The sequence below is a fragment of the Scyliorhinus torazame genome, chromosome 7, assembly GCF_047496885.1.
Source record: "Scyliorhinus torazame isolate Kashiwa2021f chromosome 7, sScyTor2.1, whole genome shotgun sequence".
NCBI lineage: Eukaryota > Metazoa > Chordata > Chondrichthyes > Carcharhiniformes > Scyliorhinidae > Scyliorhinus > Scyliorhinus torazame.
Window position 1 is genome coordinate 87,478,500 of NC_092713.1, and position 26,026 is coordinate 87,504,525.

The 26,026-nt window shown below is 48.3% G+C and overlaps 1 protein-coding gene across 1 annotated transcript in view; it reads right to left on the minus strand.

Moving 5' to 3' along the window:
* slc1a7a (solute carrier family 1 member 7a) overlaps window positions 1–26,026 on the minus strand; it is a 151,119-nt gene that overhangs the window by 20,478 nt on the left and 104,615 nt on the right. Inside the window, exons 4-6 of the mRNA XM_072512868.1 lie at window positions 13,757–13,799; window positions 9,632–9,857; window positions 2,529–2,628 (exon numbers count right to left, since the gene is read on the minus strand). Coding sequence (XP_072368969.1) covers window positions 2,529–2,628; window positions 9,632–9,857; window positions 13,757–13,799 — 369 coding nt within the window. The remainder of the gene's footprint in view (window positions 1–2,528; window positions 2,629–9,631; window positions 9,858–13,756; window positions 13,800–26,026) is intronic.

The window sequence follows — 26,026 nt, forward strand, 5'->3', positions numbered from 1 at the left end:
TCCACTGCGTGTGGTGATCGTTAGATTTCACAGTTTTAGAGAAAAAGAGAGGGTTCTGTGATGGGCTAGGAAGCACTGTGATATCAAGTGGGGAAGCCACTCCATTAGGCTGTATCAGGACATGAGTCGGGTGTTGGCGAAAAAAAGAGCCACGTTCAATGAAGTGAAGGCCGTCCTGTACAAGACTGGAGTCAGGTTCGGGATGGTCTGTCAAGCTCATCTTAGAGTCATGCTTGAGAAAAGATGCTATTTTTTTGACATCCAGGGAGATGCAGACTCTTTGTTAAAAGGCACAAGTTGTGCGCTGTGTAATCTAGTTGATGGCTCTGTCGACAAAATATTGTTTGTATTTATTACTTTTTCTTGTTCTTGGTGGGGATTGTGTTCTTATTGCCTTGATTAGATTTGAGGTTCTCTGCTACGGGGGTTTTTGCTCTTTATATTAATATATTGTATCATTTCTCTTTTCAACATTGTTGTTTGGCACGACATTTAGTCGCCAGTAGAAGGTGCAAGTTAAATGGGAGCTGTTACTTTTTAAAAATTTATTTTTCTCCATTTGGGAGTTTCCCTGCTAACTAGGGAGCTAGTTAACGGGAGTGGGTTAGGAGGGTTCACTACAGCTCATTATAGTACTTTTTTAGAAAATGAGCTTAGTTTTTATTTTGTTTGGTTCTGTTAAAAGTAGGTCTTGGTGTTAAGATACAACTTTGTTTGCCTCGCTTTTATTTTCTTTTGGGTGTGGTTACATTCAATGGTGATGCTGTTTTTGGGAGGGGGGGGTGTCGGGTGGGGGCTGAGGGTAGTATGCTGACAGTGTCTGTTGGTTTTCCTTTGTCCAGTACTTTGACTTGGCTTGGTGGCCATCTTGGGTGGATCTTTTTGCTTTACCTTTACAATGTCCCTTGGTTGATCTCTCTTGGTGGGAATGACTGACTCCGGATTATAGGGTGCTTCGAGTCCCACCCGAATGAGAGAAACTTCTCATTTTGTTCCACAGGTCTACCATGCATATTCCCGTATTGATATTTTTGTCTTGGATAGGGTTCTCTTGCCTTCGGTGGTGGTGGCTGAGTACTCAGCAACTGTTATTTCTGGCCATGCCCTGACATTTATTGATTTGCTGCTGGAGTCTGGCCCCAACCAACATCCACTCTGGAGATTAGATACTACATCGTTAGCTGATAAAAACTTTTGTGAGCCTGCGTCCACCTCCATAGACAACTATATAAAATCTAACAGGTCTGATTCAAACTCACCTTCCACACTGTGGTAGTCCTTGGGGAGGTGGGGGAGGCGGGAGTTATCTCTTACAGAGCATATATGTTAAAGACAATAAAGTTGTAGCAGCAGAGACTGGTGGATTCCATTCTAAAGATGGATTACCAGTACTCGCTTGATCCTACTCTGGAGCTATTGGCAAGTAGGAAAACATTACACACCCAGTTCTAGCTATTGTCTACCAGCAGGGCGGCACATCAGTTACAATTCACCAGGGGCACTTTGTATGACTACGGGGAGAAGGCCAGTCGTCTTCTGGCTCACCAACTAAAATGTCAAGCGGCCTCCCGGAGATCACTCAAATACTCAATCCAGGCAGCAAACTCGTTTCCGCCCATCCCGAGGTCAGTGCGCTTCCAGTGCAATCTTTATAGATCAGAACCCCCTGCAGATAAATTGGTCATGTCTGACTTTCTGGATAGTCTACCCATCCCAGCCATTTAGGTGGATAAGAGCAGTGAGTTGGACTCCCCGTTACGCCCAGACGAGATTTTAACATGTAGTGGGCTGATGTAGTCTGGCAAGGCCCCTGGTCCGGATGGCTTTACGATTTTTACGAGAAGTTCTCGGAGCTTAATTAAAGTATTACTATGCACAGAGAAACTCAATCATTAGATCTTGAGCCCTAATGTCAGCAGACACTGAAAAGGTTGCAACAACTTGCATGTATGTAGCACCTTTAATATAACAAAACATCCCAAGGCACTTCTTAGGAGTGTTATCAGACAAATATTTGGCACCGCACGCCATATGAAGAACAATTCATGGTCAAATGCTGGCCAAAGACGGTTTAACAAGCATTTAAAGATAGGAAGACATGTAAGTTACAGAGATTCAGGAAAACATTGGAATAGTCGAGTCTGGAACCAACAAAAAATATGGATGAGTGTTTTAGCAGTAGGTGGGCTGAGGCAGTGGCACTGAGAGGTCATTTTCAGAGATTGATGTTTTCACATTTTTTTCCCTGAATTTGCTTGCAGTCTGGTTGAGTGCAGTAGGATCTTATGTGAGCTGATGAAGACAGCAATCTTTATTGTGACACCCCAAGGAGTTTTAATGTACTATTATCAATAAGAGATTTACAAGATGTCTGGCAATGTTAACATTTACCACCAAAATATGTAGTTATCAGCATTTACTGATCACAACTTTCCCATGTGACACCATAGTTGAACATACAATGAAACAGTTCCAATTCATTAAAAATCAGTTATGCTATGCATGGGAAGTTCCCGACAGAAACTCACCAGGTGGCAACAGCGACAATCTTCATCACAGATTCATTCAAACACTGACAGAAGCTGACCAGTGGCATTCCATTCTTTCCCATTCTCCCCAGCATTATACCTTTCACACAGAGAATATACATTTGTCACAAACAAGTCATTAACTTCAACTGGTTGTCACAGTATTGCACTAATTTCCAGAGCTGGGACATGGTACTTGGTTTATGAGCCCACTGCTAAATTAAGGAATCAACATTTTAAGTTCAAAAAATAGACAGAGGGAATAAAACAGGAGACACAAATGCAGTCAATCAATCTGAAAACATAGGTTGATTAATTATAAAATCTATAAATTCAAGTGACAAATTTGAGCAATTTAACTTGTAGATTGCTGGAAATTTCAACAAACTTCCTCTCGTCCTGTGTAGAGTATTGTTTTCACCTTGATACTGTGACCGGAACGAGGTCTTGGACCCAGTAGGGGTGAACGGGGTATTTAAAGAGTTTTATAGCAAGCTATATGAGTTGGAACCCCCGTCTGGGTTGGAGTCAGTACCTGGGTCAGTTGAAGCTCCTGAAGGTGGAGATAGGACTGGTGGAAGGGTTGGGGACCCCAATTGAAATTGAGGAAATAATGGAGGGGCTGGAGGCCATACAGTCGGGTAAGGCCCCAGGACCGGACGGCTACCCAGTGGAATTTTACAAGACGTTCTCGGAGATGTTGGGCCCGTTGCTGGTGAGGGCATTTAATGAGGCAAGGGAGCGGGGTGTCCTTCCCCCAACAATGTTGCAGGCCTCGATCTGATTGATTCTGAAGCGGGAGAAGGACGCTGAGCTATGCGGGTCATATAGGCCAATCTCCCTATTCAATGTGGATGCCAAACTGCAGGCTAAAATTTTGGCCACAAGGATAGAGGACAGTGTCCAGAGATGATAGGGGAAGACCAGACGGGGTTTGTGAAGGGCAGGCAACTTATGGCCAATGTTAGAAGGCTCCGAAACGTTATCATGATGCCCCCAGAGTGGGCGGGGGGGAGATGGAGATGGTGGTTGCGATGGACGCGGAGAAGGCCTTTGACCGGGTGGAGTGGAATTATTTGTGGGAGGTGTTAGAAAGGTTTGGGTTTGGACAGGGCTTCATTGATTGGGTGCGGTTGCTATATCAGGCACCAGTAGCAAGCTTGCGAACAAATTGACTGATGTTGAGCTATTTTAAGCTGCACCGAAAAGGCAAGTGTGTCGCCTCTCCCTGCTGTTGTTTGCTCTGGCCATAGAGCCATTGGTGATGGCGTTCAGAGCTTCTAGGAACTGGAACGGGCTGGTCCGGGGGGGGGGGGGGGGTGTAACATCCGGGTCTCGCTTTACGCGGACGACCTACTCCTGTATATTTCTGACCCATTAGGGGGAATGGGGGAGATTATGCGGCTCTTAGGGGAATTTGGTCGGTTTTCGGGGTATAAATTGAATATGGGGAAAAGTTCGCGATCCAGTGGAGGGGGCACGAGAGAAGACTGAGATAGCTGCTATTTAGAGTGGTGGGAAGGATCTTTCGCTATCTGGGAATCCAGGTGGCACGGGAATGGGAGACATTGCATGAGCTAAACTTGTCCCGTCTAGTAGAGCAAATAAAGGAGGACTTTAGGCGATGGGACATGCTCCCGCTGTCACTGGCGGGGAGGGTACAGATCGTGAAAATGACGGTCCTCCCCAGATTTCTGTTTGTTTTTCAGTGCCTCCCCATGTTTATCCCGAGAGCCTTTTTTAAATGAGTAAATAGGGTGATTTGGGGCTTTGAGCGGGCGGGTAAAACCCCGCGAGTGAAGAAAGTGTTGCTGGAGCGTAGCGAGGGGGAGGGTGGGTTGGCTTTGCCGAACCTTTGTAACTACTACTGGGCGGCAAATATAGCCATGATTAGGAAGTGGGGGGAGTCGGTGTGGGAGCATGTAGAGGCGGCATCATGCAAGGACACAAGTCTGGGGGCACTGATAACGGCACCTCTGCCGTTCTCGCCGGCCCGGTACTCAACAAGCCCGGTGGCAGTGGCGGCCCTGAGAGTCTGGGGGCAGTGGAGGAAATGTAGGTGGAGGGAGCATTGGTCTGGGCCCCAATTTAACCATCAGTTCATACCGGGAAGGCTGGATGGAGGGTTTCGGAGATGGCAGAGAGCAGGGATCAAGGGGATAGGAGATTTATTTATAGATGGGAGCTTCCCTTGTTTGAAGGATTTGGAGGAGAAATTTGAGCTGCCAGCAGGGAATGGGTTTAGGTATCGGCAGGTACGGGATTTTTTGAGAAGGCAGGTTCCGACCTTTCCGCTCCCACCGCCACAGGGGATACAGGTCAGGGTAGTTTCCAGAATGGGGGTGGGAGAGGGGAAGGTATCGGATATCTACAAAGAGCTTATGGAGTCGGAGGAAACTCAGATAGAGGAGCTAAAGGGCAAGTGGGAAGATGAGCTAGGGGAAGAGATAGAGGCGGGTTTGTGGGCGGATGCCTTAGGCAGAGTTAATGCAACCTCATCATGTGCCAGGCTCAGCCTGATACAATTTAAGGTAGTGCACCAGGCACACATGCCGGTGGACCGGATGAGCAAGTATTTTGAGATAGAGGACAGATGTGCAAGGTGCGCGGGAGGGCCAGCAAATCATGTCCACATGTTTTGGGCATACCCGAAGCTTAGAGGATTTTGGCAACATTTCGCTGATGTCATGTCCACGGTACTTAAAACAAGGATGGTGCCGAGTCCAGAGGTGACGATTTTTGGAGTAACGGAAGAGCAGGGAGTCCAGGGGGCGAGAGAGGCTGACGTTTTGGCCTTTGCCTCCCTGGTAGCCCAGAGACGGATACTGTTAATGGGGAGGGACTCGAAGCCCCCAAAATCAAAGACCTGGGTTGGCGACATGGCTGGGTTTCTCAGTCTTGAGAAAATCAAGTTCGCCCTAAGAGAGTCAATGTTAGGGTTCGTCCGGAAGTGGCAGCCATTTGTCGACTTTTCCGGGGAAAATTAAATGTCAGCAGAGGCAGAAATCTAGGAGGCTGTGGGGAGGGGAGTTTAGGCTATTGTTTCTTTGTTTGGGGCATGAGGAACGTGTCAGGGATGGAAATGTCTTATATACTATGTTCATGTTATTGTCATTATTATAAAAACTGTACTAAATGTTTTTTTTCTTTAAAAATACTGTGGCCGGAAATGAATCATTAAAGATTGTGCAATTTAAGCTTTGTACGATTTTGCCTTTATAGATAGCTAAGGATACTTTGAAAAGAAAATGTTTTCATGATAAAGGTCATCGATCTGTTAATACTAGCTTTTATTTTAATTTTGATTTGAAAGGCTAAATTTACCAGCTTTACATTAAAAATCACTCGATAAAGAAATTGAAATGCGCCCAAGCAAAGACGGAATTTGACTTCTACACTGAGAGGAAAATAAATAAATAATCTTTATTATTATTGTCACAAGTAGAGTCATTAAGACTGCAATGAAGTTATATACTAAGGGCGCGATTCTCCAGCCTTGTTGCGCTCTCGCTCAAACGTAATGAGGCCAGCAAATTGCGGGAGAGGCCAAAAACGAGTTCCGCGCTAGGCGGCAAAACAGTTTGCGATGCAGTTGCCCACTCCCACAGGCAAAATTGGGATCTCGCTGTAGTGTGGCGAGAAACCAATTATCACCACTTAAGCCCTATTTCCATACAATTAACGAGAGCCACCCCATATCCAATGGCCTCCTGTCACTCAGCGGCCTCCCCAGCAAGTGGTCATGCTGGCGCCGATTAGTACTCCTTTTGAAAAATGTGAACCTGGTGGAAGGGCTTCTGTGGGGAGCCAACGATGTGAGGAGCAATCTTTGCTCACAGGCAAAGAGCCCGGGGTGCTGGGATTGCCACCCCAGTGCTCAGCAAGGGGCGGGGGGAACCCTCCACGGGGTGGGCCACTGTGGATGGGGTCTGAGGGAGATGCTGGGGGGGCAGCTGGGGGGCAATGGCTCACACACCACCATGCCAACCCCTGGATCGTGTGTACCCGTCCGGGAGCAACCTTTGTCCCTACCTGTCTGCCTCACCGATCACCCATAACCCCCACCGACTGCTGAGGCCTCTGGCTCTGCGTCTGAAGGCTATTGTTAATAGGGAATTGGCAATCGTGGTTAAGTGAGCACTTCACACAACCTAAATGGATTCCCGTGGGTGGGTGGGCACGTAGCATGTAGGATTCATTGCCTAGCATCCCAATCATACCTTGATGCCTGGACACTGTGCTTGAACAATGGGCAACACCACACACACATCATTCGAACACCCAGGGGATGGGTCACAGTTCCGGGGACATGCCCATGACCAGGGCGCCACGGGGAGGGGTGGATGCCTGGAGAGATGGGCAAAGGGTCTGGAGATTGATCCGCATTGCAGAAGAAGAAAGTGATAGAGGCATCATAATGGTTGTGCAAAAAGGAGCTTAATGTGCTGCACAATATCCCACTCCCGATGGTGTCGCCTCCTCCAACCTCCCCAGCCCCCAACCCCCACCCCCACCCCCTACCTACTCCCCGGTGCCCTCAGTGATCCTTAACATGCTTGGCCCTCCTAGCTCTACCACTATGTCTAGGTGTTTCCCCAGGATGCACATCTGAGATGGAAGCTGCCAGCTGCCCACCTCATCCCATTGCCTTCGATGCCCCTGGTGGGCGTCCTCTGGGGCTGGAGGGCCCCGGCTCACTTTTCGGCAGTACATGCATGGCCGTGCCGCCCTGTCCCATGTGTTGACTGTGAGATTCAGCCTCATTAAGGGGGTGGAATTCAGGGGAGTTGGTGCCCACTGTCACCACTCTATGTGACGGTCTGGCCTGGCATTCAGCGCTCCCTCCGCCTGATCGGTGTCCTTAGTACCTTGGAGTCCACCTTCGGATGGAGGGGCCCTGTTGGTTCGAGCCCTGCATCATCTGCCTCAATGGGCCAAGCACCGGGAAGATCGTGGCAATTCCCGTTCGCTATCACACATTTTACGGAGAATCGCGCCCGAAATCCGAAATTTAGATAAAATAAGATAAAGAATAGCAATTCCAATCACTCCTTTTCTCTCTATTACAAATTAGGCTGTCTCTTTCTGGAGTAAAAGTTAAACATAATAGTAGTTTTAAAATAAAACATCACTTGAAGAAAGCTCCTAACAGGTAGTCCAAATTGCTTTCAAATCAGTTGGGAAAACAAAAATGTCAAAATTCTGTTACAGTTTGGGGCAACATGGTGGCACAGTGGTTAGCACTGCTGCCTCACAGCTCCAGGATCCCGGGTTCAATTACGGCCTCGGATGACTGTGTGGAGTTTGTACTTTCTCCCCGTGTCTGCGTGGGTTACTTCTGGGTGCTCCGGTTTTCTCCCACAGTCTAGAGAAGTGCAGGTTAGGTGGATTGGCCATGCTAAATTGCCCCTTGTTGTCCAAAAGGTTAGGTGGGGTTACAGGGATAGGGTGGAGCCGTGGGCTTAAGTGCGGTGGTCTTTCCAGGGGCTGGTGCAGTCTCGATGGGCTGTTTTTCTAGAGAGAGTAAAGCATTCAACATCAGAAGGCACTGAAATGCCCAAATGATAGTTTAGCCTGTAAATTTAATTGCATAATTGTGAAATATGTTTCATTACGTTAGGAGCCTTCTGAGCTGTGAATCTTTGCGGATGTGAGAAAGAAAACGAGCAGTCAAAATAATTATGACAAATAATTTTGTGTAACTTGATTGCTAGATATCTGCCAGGGGGTGTTACTTTTACTGCACTCTGGGAATAATTTTGGGAGTTGACAGAACATGGGTAGTGGTCCTTGAATTTGGGAGTGTTTGATGGTGTTTGGTGCAGGGATTTGTCACCACACTGGAGGGGAATCTGTAGTTTGGTTGAATTCATCGGCTGGATTGAATTGGTGGGTTCATGGGGTGTCAGTAGATTTGAGGAAAGCCTATCTGAACTTGTCATTAATCATTTGCAATTTTCTAAGAGATCGCCATGTGCATTGAATAAAACATTTGTATTTATTTCATGAAATATATTTAAATCCAGTTTTCCTTTTATGTATCAAAAATACATTTCATATTTTTAATCTGCCTTCTCTGGTATGTTAAATAAACATATAACCAATTAATAAAATGCTACTTTATAATTTTAACTAATGGAATTCAGTGGGCGGAATGAGATGAGGCTTGAATTCAACTGATGTGAAATGATAGGCATTTCAAGAAATTACCTTAGAAAATATTATTTACCAAGGCAAGTGTATTTATGTTGGATAAAAAGAACTAAAAGCTACTTCAATTTTTCCTTTGAGAAAAGGCAACAAAATCTTCTTCTTCCTTTCTACACAGTACAAATCATAGAATTTACAGAAGGAAGCCATTCGGCCCATCAAGTCTGCACTGGCTCTTGGAAAGCCCACACCTCCACCCCATCCCCGTAACCCAGTAACCCCACCTAACCTAAGGGCAATTTAGCATGGCCAATCTACCTAACCTGTGGGGGGAATCCGGACCACCCGGAGGAAACCCACGCAGGCACGGGGAGAACATGCAGACTCCGCACAGACAGTGACCCAAGCCGGGAATCGAACCTGGAACACTGTAGCTGTGACGCAACTGTGCTAACCACTGTGCTACCGTGCCGCCCGTATGTTGAAAATAAGAATTTGGAGTTACATTATGATGATGTGCAAGAGTGGCCCTATAGCGCATCATTGCTTGGGACCGTGACTCTTGATTGAGCATTATATTAAGCCCATGCATTACATGGTGCAAAAGTATTGTTAGGTGATGGATTACTGCACATAATGAATATAAAGTGTAAAAATATTGAGGCATTTTTGTTATTGTATCTTAATATCAGTACACTGGATAAGCCCAGTGACAAAGTTGCAAGGTACTGTTACTTACTTCTAATTTTAATTTAAGAAAAGTATCTGGTATATCTGGATAAGATTTAGAGAGATTAGCAAAGGTTTTAAATTATAGGTTTGGTATTTCACTGAACAAATTATACGTAGACACAGGAAGGTAGATTTAAAAAACCTTCCCAATAAATAATCTATACATTGATACTTGCTGCCTATAGTTTGACAGAAGCTTCTTGGCTTAAAAAATCGCTCACCCATTGTTGCAGAAAATATAACAATGCCAAGAACATTCATCCCGTCACTTGAACCTGGCCCTGATTTGTATATGATTTCTGGAGGTGGGGTGATGTCCAAGGAAATGTTCTGAATTATTTCAGAGTCATTGTCAGCTTGAATTCCATAGATTAAAGGCATTCTCGTGACAGCTTCCGACCCTGCTACTTTGACAGTAACGACAATTGGAACAATTTTGGTTCGATACTGTGAAACCAAAAGCATACATATTTTAGTATTCTCAATGAGAAGTGGTAAGCTTTTAATATCAGATATAAATGAAATAACTTTATTTCCATGTATCCGCAGCCCAGTCTGAACAAAAATTGAAAATGAAAGTTTATTGCTATGAGTTGAATTTATTCTTCTGATCGTAAAGTGTTAAGTTGTATTGGGTACAATACCAGCAGCATGAACGGTTTTAAGTTCACAGAAGTGAGAATCCTTCATGGGTGCATTTAAACATTGCTACACAAGCTACTCATCAACTCTTCAACGAGATATCCCAATTTAGTGTTGGTCTTTATGTTTCTCCGCTCCCCCGCTGGTTGGGGGAATCGCCTGGGTCGCCAAATTTTCCCACGACGCTGGTCCGACGCCCTCCCGCGATTCACGCAAGCGGCCAGAATGGCCCCATCGAGTTCCGCGCGGCGCAGGCCGGAGAATCGCCCGAGACACCCAAAATGGCGATTCTCCGGCACCCCTGCTATTCTCAGGCCTGGATGGGCCGAGCGGCCTGCCCGAAACTGCGGGTCCCCCCCCCGGCGCCGTCCATACCTGGTCGTTGCCAGCGGGAACAGCGCGGGAACGCTGGGGGGGCGGCCTGCGGGGGGGCGAGGGAGGATCCTGCACCGGGGGGGGCCTCAAATGGGGTCTGGCCCGCGATCGGTGCCCACCGATCATCGGGCCGTCCTCTCTGAAGGAAGACCTCCTTTCTTCCGCAGCCCCGCAAGATCCTTCAGACATCTTCTTGCGGGGCGGACTCGGAGAGGACGGCAACCGCGCATGCGCGGGTTGACGCCGGCCAACCCACGCATGCGCGGGTGATGCCAGTTATGCGGCGCCGGCCGCATCATGTATGCGGCGCCGCCTTTACGCGGCGTCAAGGCCTGGTGCGCATAAATGACGAGGCGCCGCTCCTAGCCCATTATCGGGCCCTGAATCGGTCGGGATAGGGGCTGTTTCGCGCCGTCGTGAATCTTGACGGCGTTCACGATGGCGCGAACACTATGCCTCCATTTTGGACAGTCCCGCCAACTAATTTACAAAAAAAGTTATATTTTAAAATGCCTCCTGAGAATTCCGGAAAGATTCCAGCACAAAGACAAGCCTATAAGCTCTGGTTCATGGGGGTGAAACACAAACAGAGGCCTACTGAAATCAAGTGACAGCTTTCACACCTGTACAAGTAATTCGCAGTAAAGGAGCAACTCCTCTGAGAGAGAGAGAGAGAGAGAGAGAAAGTGAGAGAGAGAGAGAGAAGCAAAGCAGATACTGCTGTGGGAAGAGAAAAAACACTGAAGGACTCTTTCATGTTAACAATCAAGTGGGATGTTTGTAAGAATTGGTTTTCTGTTTGAAAGGAAAGGGACAGAACCAATATACAGTGTCAGATTGCCTCTGCGTGCCCACTTACCTGCGCTAGATTTCTTCAGTGCCTGGGGTCAGGTTGGGGAATGCCATGGAAAGTTCAGGGGGGATGGGATGTCGGTGGGGGGAGGATGATTGGGAGTATCCTGTGAGACCGGGAATGCCCCATGTGGTAACCGCCCTGGAAATAACCAGCTGATATTAGAAGTACTCTAAATCCTACCAAATCTTTCAGAGTAACTATTAGCGTAAAACTGGCAGAAGCATTTGAAGTTATCAATTTAAATCACTCTGTCGGATGTTTCTCAGCACAGCGCAATTGTCCAGGGGAAGTTAGCATTTCTGGGCAATTGCTGCACAAACCCTTACCTGGGAACTTTGCAGTGGGATTCCCCAGTGCACCTTTGTGATACCCCCCAAATCAGACACTTGAAGCTCGGAACTTATGGGTCATTACTTTCAATTGGAATTGTATTTCAATATTTTTGCTTACTTTTTTCTCAGTTTTAGGGATAATAAATATATGGGATGAGAAACACAATTTGATTTGCCTGCACATTGCATCTTCTTCCCTTTTAAGACCCAAATATGTCACAGATATACAAGATCATAGAATCTTACAACTTGCAGAACAAAGACTTTCTTGCCTGTGCAGGTTCTTAGAAAGCTGTCCATAATCCCAGAATCCTTATTTTCCCCGTATTCCTGCAAATTACCTCTCTTCAAATATATGTCCAACTGCCTTTTAAAAATTCTGATGGGATCTGATTTTATCACCCTTTCAGCTAGCACGGTCTAACAATCTTCTTTATGAAAAAAAAATCTAATTTCCTGTCTACTTTTTTCAGCCATTATTTTAAACCAATCAGCTCAGGTTACTGACCCACTTTCCAAAGGAAACAATGGCCGGGATTCTCCCCCAACCGGCGGGCGGGCCATACCAGTGCCAAAGGGTGGTGTGAACCACTCCGCACTTCCGGGAGCTAGGCCGGCGCTGGGGTAGTTGGTGTCGCACCAACCGGCGCCGAAGGGCCTCCACCAGCCGGCGCGAGTTGACGCATTCGCGGGAGCGCCAGTGTGTTCTGGCACACGTGCAGAACCGCTGGTGTGATCCCTGCGCATGTGCAGCGCAGGGGGCTTCTTCTCCGCGCCAGCCATCGCGCAGCTTTACAGGGGCTGGCGCGGAGGGAAAGAGTGCCCCCACAGCACAGACCCGCCCGCAGATTGGTGGGCCCCGATCGTGGGCCAGGCCACCGTGGGGGTACCCCCTGGGGCCAGATCCACCTGCGCGCCCCCCCCGAGGACTCCGCAGGCCCCCCTCAGAGCCAGGTCCCATCGATATGGACCTTGTCTAATCCACGCCGGCAGGACCGGCCGAAAATGGGCTGCCGCTCGGCCCATCGGGGCCCGGAGAATCGCCGGAGGGGGGGGGGCCACTGCCAAAGGCCCCCGACCGGCGTGACGTGATCCACGACCCGGCGGGGGGTCGGAGAATCCCATCCAATATCTTCCTACTTTCTCTACCAAAACGCATAGAATCTGAGAATCATAGAATTTACAGTGCAGAAGGAGGCCATTCGGCCCATCGCGTCTCCACCGGCCCTTACAAAGAGCACCCTACTCAAGCCCACGTCTCTACCCTATCCCCGTAACCCAGTAACCCCCACTTAACCTTTTATTTTTTTGGACACTAAGGGCAATTTAGCATGGCCAATCCACCTAACCCGCACATCTTTTGACTGTGGGAGGAAACTGGAGCACCTCTGTTCTCAGGTGAACAATCCCAGGTTTTCCAATCTCTCTGCATAGCTGGAGTCCCTCATCTCTCGCGTCATGCTGGTAAGATTTCTCTGTACTCTTTCCAGGCCTTAATAGCGTTCCTAACATGTGGTCCCCAGAATTGTCGGCAATGTTCCAGTGGTAGAAGCCTAACCAGAGATTTGTTTTTGTTTTTGATGTCCCTATTTAGAAAGCCAAATATCTGCACCCCCAGGAGCCTCTTACAACCTCCTCAAATATCACATTTAGATTGCACTCCATGTTATTCTTTCCAAAGTGCATCCCTTCACACTTAACTGCTTTAAATGCATTCATTACGTGTCCTTCCTATTTCATCAGCCTATGTCCTCTCCTGTATACCTCTTCTCTGTGTTGAAATCAAGGCTATTATTTTACTTCCTCATCTAGCTCATTCTTTGTCAAATTCCTAATCTCCCATAATCTTACTTTCCTTTTATAATTTCCTGGATTTTGAAACCTACGCTTAGTATCACCGAACTAATACATCATGATTTATCTCTGGTCTTCTTTCCTATCCATGATGGTGTTCTGCACTATGAACCTGGACTATGGACCCTGGAGCTGCACCTGGACTCTTAAAAGAAAGAAAATGTTCAATGCCACATTGGACTGCAGCGGTTCAAGAAGGTGGGTAATTAGGGACAGTTAATAACTGCTGGCTTTGCCAGCAATGTTCACATCCTATGGACAAGTATTTAAAAAATATATCAACTCACCTGTTGAAACGTAGCTTGAACTAGATTAGAGGGGAACATGTTCCTTTAAGAGGGAAGAAGGAAAACAAAGTTACTCAGCATTCTTATAGCAATCAATAATACATTCACAATACATTAAATGTATAGTTTATATAACAGTGGATAGCTATGAATAATAACAAAGGAAAGTAGGAGATAGGAATCTCAATTGCTTATATTAATTACCTAAACATGGATTAGATGCTGTAAGATTATTGTGCTATTAATAAGGCATTTAACTTTATTGAAGAATCTCTCTTTATCGTATAGTAGAGCAGAGAAATCTTAGAAATGCGGCATAATTTTAAGATACCAGAGTAGTGGAATTCTGTGAGAAAAGCTTACTGCAGCGAGAAGATCTTGAAGGCTGTGTGTAGGAACTGCTTGCATACAATATTCATATTTGGAATTGGAAAGGGAGTGGTTAACAATATGTAACACACAAAAGAGGAAATTTTGATTTTTCCAGATGTGAGAATTAAGTTTAGGATCACCACTTTGTAGCCATCTAAAATGGCCACCTGCAAAGGACCATGGGAATTGTGGTCAACTTGGGGCACAGACTGTAGCACCGTCAATATGACGCGAGGCAGGTTGAGGTAATGTCAATTGAAGGCTTTATTAAGCAGAACTTTATCCCCAGCAGCGTGGTTACAGAATGCAGCTGCTGAGGGAAATGGAGGGAAAAGCTGGGTTCTTATACTGGCATTTCTGGGTGGAGACCAGTAGGTGGCAGATCCTATCAGGACCTGGCATCCCTCCACCAATAGCCTGTTGACACGTAGTGTACCGTATTACCCCTAATACATACCACCACATTCACCCCTTGTTGAAAAAGAACCTGGCGGGATGGTGGTTCGCATGGTGGTAGGGGTTTACAGAGTCGGTACGGTGCCGTAACTTTGAATAAAACACAAAATTATCGCTCCAACGGGCCAAACAGGGTTGGCATGATGCCATAACTATAACAAGACACAATAACTGAAAACTGGGCCAACGGGCCAAACAGGGTCGGCATGATGCCATAACTATAACAAGACACAATAACTGAAAACGTTGAGAGTTAAAGTGATTCGATGAGCCGGATGGGCGCCCTGGTCATCCTTTCCGATCGTCTCGGGCATGGTGGTGATGGCGCTGGCTCGAGTCCCGTCGACTCTGGGAGCGTAGCGCTGTCCCCTGTGTCCTTACTCCTGGGCGGGTCTGGGAGGAGAACCGCACCTCCTGGGAAGGGGGTGGCTGCGGGATGAACCGGCGGGAGTGAGGAGGTGGTGATTGGCGTTGGGGGGGTGTGGGTAGCTCCGGCGGGCGCCAGATCTCTCAGGGAGACCGTGTCCTGTCACCCATCGGGGTACTCCACATAGGCGTATTGCGGGTTGGCGTGAAGGAGATGCACCCGTTCCACCAACGGATCTGACTCGTGCGCCCGCACATGTTTCCGGAGCAGAATGGGTCCCGGAGCTGCTAGCCAGGTCGGAAGTGGCGTTCCAGAGGAGGACTTCCTAGGAAAGAGGAGGAGGCGCTCGTGAGGCGTTTGATTCGTGGTGGTGCACAGCAGGGACCGGATAGAGTGAAGGGCATCCGGGAGGACTTCCTGCCAGCGGGAAATTGGGAGGCTCCTAGACCGGAGGGCCAGCAGGACGGCCTTCCAGACCGTTCCATTCTCCCTTTCTACCTGCCCGTTCCCCCGGGGGTTGTAACTGGTCGTCCTGCTCGAGGCTATGCCCCTGCTGAGCAGGAATTGACGCAGTTCATCACTCATAAAGGAGGACTCCCTGTCGCTATGGATATAGTCGGGGAAACCGAACAGTGTAAAAATGGTACCAAGGGCTTTAATGACCGTGGCCACGGTCATGTCAGGGCAGGGGATGGCGAAAGGGAAACGGGAGTATTCGTCAACGACGTTCAGGAAGTACGCGTTGCGATCGGTGGAGGGGAGGGGGCCTTTGAAATCCAAACTGAGGCGTCGAGAGGCCTTAACCAGGTGCGCTCTATCTGGCCTGAAAAAGTGCGGTTTGCACTCAGCGCAGATCTGGCAGTTTCTGGTGACTGTTCGGACGTCGTCGACGGAGTAAGGGAGGTTGCGGGCCTTAAGGAAGTGGTAGAAACAAGTGACCCCCGGGTGGCAGAGGTCCTCGTGGAGGGCTTGTAGACGGTCCACTTGTACATTGGCACATGTGCCGCGAGATAGGGCATCGGATGGCTCGTTCAGCTTTCCGGGACGATACAAGATCTCATAATTGAAGGTGGAGAGTTCGATCCTCCACCGCAAGATCTTGTCGTTCTTGATCTTGCCCCGCTGTGCATTATCGAACATGAAGGCAACCGACCGTTGGTCAGTGAGGAGAGTGAATCTCCTACCGGCCAGGTAATGCCTCCAGTGTCGCACAGCTTCCACTATTGCTTGTGCCTCCTTTTCCACTGAGGTGTGGCGGATTTCTGAAGCGTGGAGGGTTCGGGAGAAGAAGGCCACGGGTCTGCCTGCTTGGTTGAGGGTGGCCGCCAGAGCTACATCCGATGCGTCGCTCTCGACCTGGAAGGGGAGGGACTCGTCGATGGCGCGCATCGTGGTCTTTGCGATATCCGTTTTGATGCAGCTAAAGGCCTGGCATGCCTCTGTCGTCAGGGGAAAAGTAGTGGACTGGATTAGTGCACGGGCCTTGTCTGCGTACTGGGGGACCCACTGGGCGTAATAAGAAAAGAAGCCCAGGCAACGTTTCAGGGCTTTGGCACAGTGGGGGAGAGGGAACTCCATGAGGGGGCTCATGCGTTCAGAGTCGGGGCCTATCACTCCATTACGCACTACGTAGCCCAGGATGGCTAGACGATCGGTGCGGAACACGCATTTTTCTTTGTTGTAAGTGAGGTTCAGGGCATGAGCGGTCTGGAGGAATTTTTGGAGGTTGGCGTCATGGTCCTGCTGGTCGTGGCCGCAGATGGTGACGTTGTCGAGATACGGGAACGTGGCCCGTAAACCGTGCTGGTCAACCATTCGGTCCATCGCTCGTTGGAAGACCAAGACTCCGTTCGTGACGCCGAATGGAACCCTTAAAAAGTGGTATAACTGCCCGTCTGCTTCGAAGGCAGTATAATTGCGGTCACCGGGACGGATGGGGAGCTGGTGGTAGGCGGATTTGAGGTCCACGGTGGAAAAGACCTTGTACTGTGCAATCCGATTGACCATGTCGGATATGCGGGGGAGAGGGTACGCATCTAGCTGAGTGTACCTGTTGATGGTCTGACTATAGTCGATGACCATCCTCTGTTTCTCCCCGGTCTTAACAACTACCACCTGGGCTCTCCAGGGACTGTTGCTAGCCTGGATGATGCCTTCCTTCAGCAGCCTCTGGACTTCGGACCGGATAAATGCTCGGTCCTGGGTGCTGTACCGTCTGCTCCTTTTGGCGACGGGTTTGCAATCCGGTGCGAGGTTCTCAAACAAGGAAGGCGGTTTAACCTTGAGGATCGCGAGGCCGCAGACAGTCAGTGGGGGTATAGGGCCGCCAAATTTAAATGTTAAACTCTGGAGGTTGCATTGGAAGTCCAACCCTAGGAGTGTGGGCGCACAGATTTGGGGGAGGACATACAGCCAGTAATTTCAGAACTCCCTCCCCTGCACCGTTAGGTTAGCGATGCTGAACCCCGTGATCTGAACGGAGTGGGATCCCGCCGCCAGGAAACTTTTCTGGGTGCTTGGCCGAATTACGAGGGAACAGCGCCTTACCGTGTCTGGATGAATGAAGCTCTCCGTGCTCCCAGAGTCGATAAGACATGGCGTCTCGTAGCCATTCACTAGGACTGTAGTGGTTGCAGTCTGGAGCGTCCGGGGTCGCGACTGGTCGAGGGTCGTCAAAGCCAGACGTGGTTGTTGAAGTTGAGCATTGTAATCAGGCAGTATGTGGCCGTCTGTATCAGGGTCCTTCAGCCAAGATGGCGGTGTCCACAGATCGAGCGCGGTCGGGGGTGGACAAAATGGCGGTGCCCATCTCTCCCTCGTGGTGTCCGGGGTCCAAAATGGCGGCGTCCGTTGGTCACACGTGGATCGCTGGGGGGGCTGGGTCTGTGGTCCCGTTTCTTCCCCGGAGATAGTGGCAACCCCGCGGGACTTGCACACCGTTGCGTAGTGGCCTTTCTTCCCGCAGCTTTTGCAGGTAGCCGCGTGGGCCGGGCATCGCTGCCGAGGGTGTTTCGGCTGGCCGCAAAAATAGCAGCGGGGCCCCCCCGGTTGGTCTGGTGTTTTGGCCGCGCAGGTTTGAGGGGGTGGGGGGGTGTCGGAGAGTCGACCGCAGCGGGGGTCCACGGAGCCCAAGGGGCTGTAGTGCTGTCGGGGGCGTAGGCGCGGGCGTTACGCGAGGCCACTTCGAGGGATGCCGCCAGGGCCCGAGCTTCTGTAAGTCCCAGAGATTCTTTCTCCAGAAGCCTCTGGCGGATCTGGGAAGAGGCCAAACCTGCCACATACGCATCGCGGACCAGGAGCTCTGTGTGTTCACTCACTGTTACCGCCGGGCAGTTGCAGTTTCGACCCAGGATCTGCAGGGCGTTATAAAACCCGTCCAGCGATTCCCCGGAAATTGCCGTCGTGTGGCGAGCTGGTAGCGAGCAAAAACCTGGTTGGCGGGCCGGATGTAGATATCCTTCAGTGTGGCGATGGCACCGGTGAAACCGTCCTCGTCCTCGATAATGGAGTAGACGTCAGGATGCACCCTGGAATAGAGGACCTGCATCTTTTGTTCATCAGTCGGTGTGCCGGGGGCCGTTCGGAGGTAGCCCTCAAAGCATGCCATCCAGTGTTTGAAAATAGAGGCCGAGTTAGCTGCTTGGGGTGCGATGCGCAGGCACTCCGGGGTGATTCGGAGCTCCATGTTCCCACGTCGTTTTCTTCAATTTAAAGTCTGCTTAATAAATTGTAGCACCGGCAACATAGAACATAGAACATAGAACATAGAACATAGAACAATACAGCGCAGTACAGGCCCTTCAGCCCACGATGTTGCACCGAAACAAAAGCCATCCAACCTACACTATGCCATTATCATCCATATGTTTATCCAATAAACTTTTAAATGCCCTCAATGTTGGCGAGTTCACTACTGTAGCAGGTAGGGCATTCCACGGCCTCACTACTCTTTGCGTAAAGAACCTACCTCTGACCTCTGTCCTATATCTATTACCCCTCAGTTTAAAGTTATGTCCCCTCGTGCCAGCCATATCCATCCGCGGGAGAAGGCTCTCACTGTCCACCCTATCCAACCCCCTGATCATTTTGTATGCCTCTATTAAGTCTCCTCTTAACCTTCTTCTCTCCAACGAAAACAACCTCAAGTCCATCAGCCTTTCCTCGTAAGATTTTCCCTCCATACCAGGCAACATCCTGGTAAATCTCCTCTGCACCCGCTCCAAAGCCTCCACGTCCTTCCTATAATGTGGTGACCAGAACTGTACGCAATACTCCAAATGCGGCCGTACCAGAGTTCTGTACAGCTGCAACATGACCTCCCGACTCCGGAACTCAATCCCTCTACCAATAAAGGCCAACACTCCATAGGCCTTCTTCACAACCCTATCAACCTGGGTGGCAACTTTCAGGGATCTATGTACATGGACACCTAGATCCCTCTGCTCATCCACACTTTCAAGAACTTTACCATTTGCCAAATATTCCGCATTCCTGTTATTCCTTCCAAAGTGAATCACCTCACACTTCTCTACATTAAACTCCATTTGCCACCTCTCGGCCCAGCTCTGCAGCTTATCTATATCCCTCTGTAATCTGCTACATCCTTCCACACTATCGACAACACCACCGACTTTAGTATCGTCTGCAAATTTACTCACCCACCCTTCTGCGCCTTCCTCTAGGTCATTGATAAAAATGACAAACAGCAACGGCCCCAGAACAGATCCTTGTGGTACTCCACTTGTGACTGTACTCCATTCTGAACATTTCCCATCAACCACCACCCTCTGTCTTCTTTCAGCTAGCCAATTTCTGATCCACATCTCTAAATCACCCTCAATCCCCAGCCTCCGTATTTTTTGCAATAGCCTACCGTGGGGAACCTTATCAAACGCTTTGCTGAAATCCATATACACCACATCAACTGCTCTACCCTCGTCTACCTGTTCAGTCACCTTCTCAAAGAACTCAATAAGGTTTGTGAGGCATGACCTACCCTTCACAAAGCCATGCTGACTATCCCTGATCATATTATTCCTATCTAGATGATTATAAATCTTGTCTCAGGACATGGCATCCCTCCACCAATAGCCTGTTGACACGTGGTGTACCGTATTACCCCTAATACATACCACCACACAGACAAGTACACAGCCTCTGTGTATTGTGCAAAGACGCCAGACCGGACAGTAACTTGTACCTATTAAAGGTCAATCACCATTTTACCCAGGACAATAGAACTTGAATCAAGGAACGGCAACAGTAGCAGACTAACCGGCGCCATTTCCCCTTATTTGGAAAGGCATACGTGCCTGGGACAATGACAGCTAGGGCCCGCCCAGCCATCGAGGTATACGCCCCCTAATTGGCCAGGACAATGAGGGTGATCAAAACCCTATCGATCCATTGGATCTGGAGTTAGGACCGCCCCAGTCGAGATGAACATGACGACTTCCAACCGACCCACGTGGACACAGATAAAGGCCTTATCTCCCGCACAGAGCCGGTCACCCCGAAGTTTTGTAAAGGTCATCTTAGTTATTAGGTATAGTTTAGTGCATAGCTGCGTGTATCATTGCATATAGTGATAAGTCTTGTGTTTATTAATAAACTGTCTTTTGAACTAATATACTGGTTGTGTGGTCATTTGACCACTAGCTGTCATTGTCCCAGGCACGTATGCCTTTCTCAATATAAGAAACAGCTTGTGGTTCATATAGAAATAAAGAAGTCAACAACCTTATTTACTGTTACTGTGTAGTTGAGAGGACAATTAACTCCGAAAACATACTCAGTAGTAAATACCAAATATATTACAACTAATGAAAATCCTATCATTGAGGTCAGATGAGGAGGGACATTAACTATTTTGTCATGTGCCTGTTCCAACTGCACCTCTGCAGCAGGACTGAGTGCTTGAGCAAACCAGGCAAACCAAACATTAAAAGTGCCACAATCACAGACAGGTTGCAAGATGCTGGTTGGACATAGCTGGAATAATGCCATGTGCCTCTCTTTGAATGAAGTAGGGATGCAGGGAACAGGTAGAATGTGTGATTTGGTGGAATTCACTACCCAGGAGAGCGGTGGATGACGGGACATTGAGTAAATTTAAGAACGAGATAGACAGATTTTTAATTAGAAATGGGTCGAAGGGTTATGGAAAATGGGCAGGAATGTGGAGTTGAGGTCGAGAGGCGATCAACCAGCCATGATATCAGCCATGATTGAATGGCGGAACAGACTCGATGGGCCGAGTGGCCTAATTCTGCTCCTATGTCTTATGGTCTAACCATGATTATTGAATGGCGGAGCAGGCCCAAGGGGATGAATTGCCTACTCCTCCTGCTCCATGTTCTTAAGTTCTTATCTGGGGCTTGGGAGGATGGATAGTAAAAAGCTCAAACCAACAATGACTATGTATGACTACAGTATGACTGATGCAGTGGAAGATAAGGATGTGTGACAGAGGCCTTGCAGTCTAGAAGAAGGAGAAGCATCACCCAAAGGCCCTTTTTGTGTTCTGGCCACAAGTGCAGAAGAGATGCTGGAAGAAACCTTCCAGTTCTGGGCTACATTCCCCAGTGCCTATATGCCTCATGCTACAGCTGAGTAGGGATGAGAACAAACTTAACTGAAGTGACAACAATAGGGTGCAGCAGTAGCGATGGTCTTGATTTACCAGCTCATTGCATGCATTGTATTTTTTGAAGCAAAGGCAAAAGATTGACCTGAAATGGCATTTCTATCCCGTTTATTATATAACTGGGGCAGTTATTCAAAAGCATGACCTCATGCTCCAAATAAAAGTTTAAAGAAATTCATCTGTATAGTCTGCACAAACATATTGACCATTAATGAGCAACAGATGTGGATTTTCAACTGGGGTATAATTGGGTCATTAAATACTATTTTTAACTAACTGCGTAGGAGAAAGAAAGCACTGTGAATCATCCATAAAAACATACCTATTTGACCGTCCAAGTGTCACTTTCCTGCAACTGGAAATGGTTATCATGCCTCTGTTCATGTATATATAACTTTTATATTCAAATCATATTGTTGTGACAATTATCACACAAAAATGGTACAAGTAAATTCATATTTGTTCTACGAACTAGAAGCTGGATTTCACGCAAGTATCCAAATGAGTAGTCAAGGAAAGGAACGCTATTATATTTGCACAGGGAGTCAGGAGTAGGCAGGTTGAACAGGATCAAACACAGAATAAAGTTCCTCTTAGTCTGATTCAAAGACATAAGGACAGTGTCATGATATGCAGACACACACATAATGATATACAGGCAGGCACAGACCAGCAGCTAATGGACACAGAGAACAGGACATGACCAATAAGCAGGCAGGACACTCAGGGGTGGGATCTGACTATAAAAGACACAAGGCACTCACACTCCGGCTCTTTCCACTGATGAACATCTAGAGAGTCAGTCAAGGGTGTTGTTGCAATCTCACACCTCCACCACTTGGCTAAGAGCTAGTTTGGTTCAGTCAGACAGAGTAACCACACTTAAGTTAGCAGAGAGTCGAACTCACAGAGAACTGTGCTAACTGTGCTATTAGTTCAATAAACCTGATTGAACTAACTTCAAGGTCTGGAGTATCGTTTTGATCTAAGCTGCATCCAGTTGCAGCCAGTGTTATACCAGTGTACCTAACACGACAGACAGTATACAAAATATGTTATCAAACAAGACATTCTCTGGCCTACCCTAAATGAGACATTCACTCCATGTTGCATCTCAGGTAGTTTTGAACACATGCTCACTGAGAGCCAGGTTAAGACTACATTTGCATAAAGCTTTTATAGGTAGCTGAGCAAACATTCATCCCATCAGTCCAGACTGGATTTGAACTTCAATCCCAGTGTAAAAGAGTAAATGCTAGTGTTTGTTGATTGTAGCGGCCAATCTCATGAATCAGTTTTTTGCTTTCTTATTATTCGTTCATGGGACATGAACATTGCTAACAAGTCTGGCATTTATTGCCCATGCCTAACTGCCCTTTAGAAAGTGGTGATGAGTTGTCCTAACAACAATCAAACATTTCAGACAGTCGCCACATAAAGGTCAGACTTTGTAAGGGCAGTAGATTTCCTCATCTAAGGATATTAGTCAGCCAAATTATGACAAAACAGTAGATGCATGGTCATCATTACTGAGACTAGCATTTTATTCCAAACGTATTTAATTATTGAATTTAAACTCTTGTTGTGGGATTTAAACTGATGTCGCTGGATCCTTAATCCCGGCCTCCGTTTACCAGTCCAATAAAATAACCACCAAACTACTGTTTCCACAGTTTTCTATTTGAGAAAGATATCAAAGATTGATCTCGGCATGTCATGGTGAAAATTCTTGACAGAAAATAAAGTCCATCATCTCCAAAAGCTAGATTTATAACCAACTGTAGTCAAAGATTTGAAGTTCCTCTCGCCTCCAAAATGGACAACAGATGTAGGGAGACTGGGAAAACAGAGTGAGTAAATATTATTTAAAAGAAGCTGGAAGAAAAGTTTGGGATCGGTAGAATGGAATATATATTTGATGTGCCGTCAATTAATCACGAAACGAGGAGTGAACGAAACTGAGGCTTTAATAAACTAAACAGAAAGCCTCCTGGCCTCTGATCCTGAACTGAGGCAGGGCCGGAGGTCAGCCACCTTTATACTGAGCCCGAGGAGAGGCGGAGCCATCAGGCAGTGGTTTACCACAATATATATAGTACAGTAACAGTTTACCACAATACATATAATATACTAACAGTGGTTTACCACATCCACCCCCTGTTAAAAAAAGAGTCCAGCGAGGGTGAAGTGGACTTAAAGGTCAAGTCTGTAGGGGGCCTTGACTCTCCGCCGTGATCGCCTCAGTCCCTGCAGTGGTGTGGGCACTGATGTCAAGACCTGCGCGTCCGGGAGCGTGTTGTCCTCTTCTTCACCCAGTTGTTGAGTCGGTGGAGGGTGGGGGGGGGGGGGGGGGGTGCATGGGTGGGGGTGGTGGTGATGGTCGTCGGTGGGCCTACGGATGCCAAATCTTGAAGTAGTTGGGTAGTGCTGGAGGGAGACGGTGTAGGGTCGGGGCTGGTGGTGATTGTCGCTGGGGAACCTGCGGGTGCAAAATCCCGGAGGGAGACTGTGTCCTGCCACCCGTCATGATGTGCCACGTAGGCATATTGTGGATTGACATGGAGGAGCAGGACCTTCTTGACGAGGGGATCCGATTTAAGACGCCTCGCATGCTTCTGGAGGAGGACAGGCCCTGGGACTGTCAGCCAGGACGGGAGCGAGAACCCGGAGGTGGACTTCATAGGGAAGGCAAACATACATTCATGAGGGGTCTCATTGGTGGCAGTGCACAGGAGTGACCAGACGGAGTGGAGCGCATCAGGGAGGACCTCCTGCCAGCGGGAGACTGGGAGATTTCTAGACCATAGGGCCAGAAGGATGGCCTTCCTGACCGTCGCGTTCTCCCTCTCAACCTGTCCGTTGCCCCGGGGAATGTAGCTGGTCGTCCTGCTTGTGGCGATGCCCTTGCTAAGCAGGAACTGATGTAACTCATCGCTCATAAAGGAGGAACCCCAATTGCTATGGATGTAGGTGGGGAACCCGAACAAGGTGAAGAGACTGTGCAGGGCCTTGATGACGGTGGCAGAGGTCAGGTCAGGGCATGGGATGGTGTTGCTAACTTTGGTTGGCTCGTAATTTGTTGCTCGTTGTATCTTTACTTAATTTGCTCTGTTTCTATAACAGAGTCGCCAGGTATCTTTATGATACCGCCATGAGGTTCAAGTTCAAGTACTGATCAATAACTCAACACACTAATTAGTAAGTTCAAATCAAAACACATTTATTATACACAATCAATCACTACTCATGCATAAAACTCTACTTACTAGACTATCTCTAACACTAAAAGGCCTATACTTAGCTTTGGGACTGGCCCACCAGGTCAGGGGAACAAATGGCCTTTCGTTCGATTCTGAGTCTGCAGGATTCAAAGCTGGTATGGACTGGTAGCTAGGAGCGCCTATCTCGTAGCGAGCGTTGACTGGAGACTTACTTGGTTGATGCAGCAGCTAGGCAGGTCACTGTCAAGGGCTGGTTCGAGCTGCTGAGTGACCCTGCCAAGAAGGACGAATTGAACTTGGGGACTCTACTTTATAGTCCCCAGGGGCTTCGCGCCGTTCGGGGCGGACCCCGTATCTGGTTCCAGGTGATTGGACTACGTTCCGATCACTTGGATCGATTTCTCCAATACTGGAGCTGTTCCCCGATCGCTGGGCGGTTCCTGGGTGCCCGTTGGCCTTCCTTTGTCTTGGCTCCTGCTGGCGCCGAGGAGTCTGGCTTGGCCTTATTCACCTTAAATATTTCAATTGTTCCCGGGGATCGCTCATTAATATGCGGATGGTTGCTAGTTTCAGTGCTGTCTGGGTTTCTGCAAGTTCTAATACACAGGAAACTTTGCACCTGCTAGTTTTTCCTGGCTTGGCCGAATTTCCCTGCATTCTTTGCGGATCTCCATTTTAAGTCGGGAAGTGGCCAACCCAGGTGGCTACAATGGCAAAGGGGAATCTTGAGTATTCGTCAACAACGTCGAGGAAGTACAAGTTACGATCAGTGGAGGGGAGGGACCCTTTGAAGTCGATGCTGAGGTGCTCAAAGGGGCGGGAGGCCTTTACCAGGTGCGCTCTGTCTGGCCGATAGAAGTGCGGTTTGCACTCCGCGCAGATCTGGCAGTCCCTGGTCACGGTCCTGATCTCCTTAATGGAGTAAGGCAGGTTGCGAGCCTTGGCAAAATGAAAAAAACAGGTGACCCCCGGATGACAGAGGTCATTGTGGAGGGCCCGAAGTCGGTCTACTTGTGCGTTGGTACATGTACCGCGGGATAGGGCATCCGGGGGCTCATTGAGCTTCCCAGGTCGGTACAAGATCTCATAGTTGTTGGTTGAGAGTTTGATCCTCCACCTCAGAATCGTGTTGTTCTTGATTTTGCCCCGCTGTGTATTATTAAACATGAAGGCAACTGACCGTTGGTCAGTGAGGAGAGTGAATCGCC